Source organism: Mus pahari, chromosome 14 (assembly GCF_900095145.1).
Source record: "Mus pahari chromosome 14, PAHARI_EIJ_v1.1, whole genome shotgun sequence".
Taxonomy (NCBI): Eukaryota; Metazoa; Chordata; class Mammalia; order Rodentia; family Muridae; genus Mus; species Mus pahari.
The window spans coordinates 14,782,322-14,785,867 of record NC_034603.1 but is presented as its reverse complement, the minus strand read 5'-3'; the positions used below and the strand labels follow the sequence as shown (position 1 = coordinate 14,785,867).

General features: G+C 48.3%; 1 protein-coding gene across 4 annotated transcripts in view; it reads left to right on the top strand.

The window, feature by feature from the left end:
• The window catches only part of Itk (IL2 inducible T cell kinase), a 65,098-nt gene that overhangs the window by 50,760 nt on the left and 10,792 nt on the right, over positions 1-3,546 (top strand). For all 4 annotated transcript variants that reach the window (XM_021212050.1, XM_021212048.1, XM_021212049.1 and 1 more), the window contains exons 12-13: positions 738-909; positions 2,442-2,658. In XM_021212050.1, the coding sequence (XP_021067709.1) occupies positions 738-909; positions 2,442-2,658 (389 nt within the window). The remainder of the gene's footprint in view (positions 1-737; positions 910-2,441; positions 2,659-3,546) is intronic.

Sequence of the window (3,546 nt, the reverse complement as noted above, 5' to 3'; positions counted from 1 at the left end):
CTCCAGGCTCACAACCCCTTGTAACTCACTCCAGGCTCATAACCCCTTACAACTCACTCCAGGAGATTCGATCCTGCTTCTGGCCTCTGCCAGCACCTGCATTCGTGTTTGTTACGCTCACACAGATATATTCACATATCCATAAACAAAAATAAAAACTGCCGGATAAAAACAGTTCACTTGTGCCTCTGCGCGGGTCCCCCGTGAGTTCACATCTTCAGGCTCCATTCTTGTCAAAGCCTGGCACAGTGCTGTGAGCACAGAGGGCCTCTAAATGAGTCAGTGGACAAGTGGAAAATGTGAAGAAAATTTCCTCTGCAATAATGGCAATAAAATTATAAGCCTGGTATTTGCAAATCTCTGTGTACTCTGGAGACTGAGGGAGTGGGAATACATGTTTGAAACCAGTCTGGACTAGATGGTGAGTCTGTCTCAAGAGGAAAAATAATTATAATAAAAACTTTTCAGATGCAGCTAAAAAAAAAAAAAAGTTGGGACCCTGTAATGATCCTCTTAGTCACCTTCTTTATCATACTTAGCACCATCGTCCTTTTCTCTCCTCACTCTCTCCTCCTGCATCAGGACAATTTCAAAGCCATGTCCTATGTTACAGTAACTACCTATGTCACTCTAAGCCATCTTTGAGTTATAGTAACCTTAGGCTAGATAAGATGTTTCTGAGATTCATATCTTATTAATTGTCCACTCTAAAAGCATTTCCTCTTCCTCTGTTCCAGGGAAGTGGGTGATCCAACCCTCAGAGCTAACATTCGTGCAGGAGATTGGCAGCGGGCAGTTTGGGCTGGTGCACCTTGGCTACTGGCTCAACAAGGACAAGGTGGCCATCAAGACCATTCAGGAAGGGGCGATGTCAGAAGAAGACTTCATCGAGGAGGCAGAAGTCATGATGTGAGTTAGAGCAGGGGTGTGCAGGCATGCTGGGAAGGAGGGTCCGGGACGTGCTTGTAAAATTCCACTCTGATGTATTGTCATGCCCCAGTAGTAGATGCCTATTACACAAGGGAAAAACAAAAAGAACCTTATTAGGGCCAAGGAGACGGAGATGGCAACCCCAGTGAAGTGCTTGCTGCACGGCCACTAAGACCCAAGTTCAAGTCTACAGAAATCATGCTATTAAAAAAATAAAAAAAAAGCTGGACGTGAAGGCATGGACTCGATGCCCCAGTGCCGGGGAGATGGAGATAGGCACATCTAGCCTACCGTGCTTGGCTAGTTCCAGGCCAGTGAGTTCCTGCTTAAAAAAAAAAAAAAAAAAAGGAAGAAGGAAAGAAAAGAAGGAAGAGGAGAAAAGAAAGAGGGAAGGGAGGGAGGGAGAGGAGAAAGAAAGAAAAAGGTGGGGGCTGGAAAGAAAGTGGTTAAGAGGACTTGTAGCTCACAAGTGCAGTCCCAGGAGATCGGCATAGGCACACACGCAGTACACATACACACATGCAGCCATAAAAACAAAGCAAGGCGCTCAAAGTCAGCATGAGTCCACACCCACTCACAAGCGCATACGAACTCACAGAGCCGGAGGCAGCACGCACAGGGCCTGCGCAGGGCTGCAGCAGGTCTTCTGCACATGCGCATATGAACTCAGAGCTGGAGGCAGCATGCACAGGGCCTGAGCAAGTCTACACATACGTTATGGCTTCCACTTTGTGTTTTTACGGGAATCCTGGGTATGTGGACAAGTGGGGTCTCTGATTCCTGTGCCTGCTCTTGGCCCGTTTATCTTCTGTCTCTTGTCCAACTCCAATGTGTTTGTTTTCTGTTTAATCTTATTATGTTTATCTTTATCCCTTAGAATCCTGTTTGTTTTCTAATGAGAGACAGAAGGGGAGTGGGTCCAGATGGGAGAGAAGGTGGGGAGGAATGAGGAGGAGGAGATGGGGGGGGGAGAACCATAATCAAGATATATGTGAGAAAAATAATCTATTCTCAAAAAAAGAGAAAGAAAGGAAACATAAGAAAGGGTTTCTAATGCCTTGGGAATAAGATCCATGGTTGGCCTGTGGCCTATACAAAGAGAGGGGTTGGGGGAGAGAGGGAGGGAAGGAGGGAGGGAGGGAAGGAGAGAGGGAGGGAGAGAGAGAGAGACAGAGACTGAGACTTCAGCATGATCCACAAGACCTGCTGTATGTCTGCCTCTCTAGGCTCCTCTACTACCCATCTCTGCTCTAGCCCACACTGGCCTCTGTCCATCTTCCTTCATACCAGCCGACTCCCTGCTCTCCCAGTCATTCATACCAGCCGACTCCCTGCTCTCCCAGACCTTGCCTCCCACGACCCTCTCTGGTTTGGGTCAGAGGTTTGGTTCTCTTCTCAGACCCGTGAGCCGGGTGAAGTGCCTCTCATCTACCTCAGTGCTATCTTATGGTCAGCACTTTTGAAATACTGAATTTAGGTCCGTCATCTTATCTCTTGCCTTTTTCTTTCAGGAAACTCTCTCACCCCAAACTGGTGCAGCTCTACGGGGTGTGCCTAGAGCAAGCCCCCATCTGCCTGGTGTTTGAGTTCATGGAGCATGGCTGCCTGTCGGATTACCTTCGAAGTCAGCGGGGTCTCTTTGCTGCGGAGACCCTGCTGGGCATGTGCCTGGATGTGTGTGAGGGCATGGCCTACCTGGAAGAAGCGTGTGTCATCCACAGAGACCTGGTACGAGCAAGCGCGGGGGCCAACACCTGCAAGTACAGGGCCAAAGAATATTCCCCTCTGCCAAGTCTGAGAGAGCATCCCATGGCCTTCCCTCCTCTTAGCCTCTTCCTGCTCCACCCACTTCAGGAGGTCCTTGGTAGGGAAGTGCTTCAAGAGTGCTCAGAGCCAGGTGTGGTGGTGCACACCTTTAATCCCAGCACTCAGGAGGCAGAGGCAGGCGGATTTCTGAGTTTGAGGCCAGCCTGGTCTACAAAATGAGTTTCAGGACAGCCGGAGCTACACAGAGAAACCCTGTCTCGAAAAAACCAACAAAACAAAACAAAACAAAACAAAACAAAACAAAAAACAAACAAACCAATAAACAAAAAAAAAGAGTGCTCAGATCTGAGCTATACCCGGCCATTCCTCTTTCATGCGTCCTTGGAGTTTCAGTCCACATTCTTCCAACCACTGGTTGTGGAACTTACAAGCACTCCTAATTGCCTTCTCTGTGGCTCAGTTTCCCCCTGTAAAAATGAAGAAGATAGGCAAGGACAGTTTCACTTTGTAAAACATGTGGTTTGTATCTGTTGAGTGTCTGAAGCGATGGTTTCCTTATGACTTTTTCCTATGTATGCATCGTATGTTTAGATCTAGATCTCATGTATGAAGAAAAAAAAACCCCAACATGCTATTTGTCCTTAAGGGTAGCTATTTCACTTAGCCAGATGTGCCCCAGTTCCATCCCCTTCCCAGCAAGTGACACCATTTCCTTCCTCCTGTGGCTGAGTACCCCTGCCACCGACCATGTCTGTGTCTACACCCACCACTGGCTGAGTACCCCTCCCCCTGCCCATGTCTATGTCTACACCCACCACTGGCTGAGTACCCCTCCCCCTGCCCATGTCT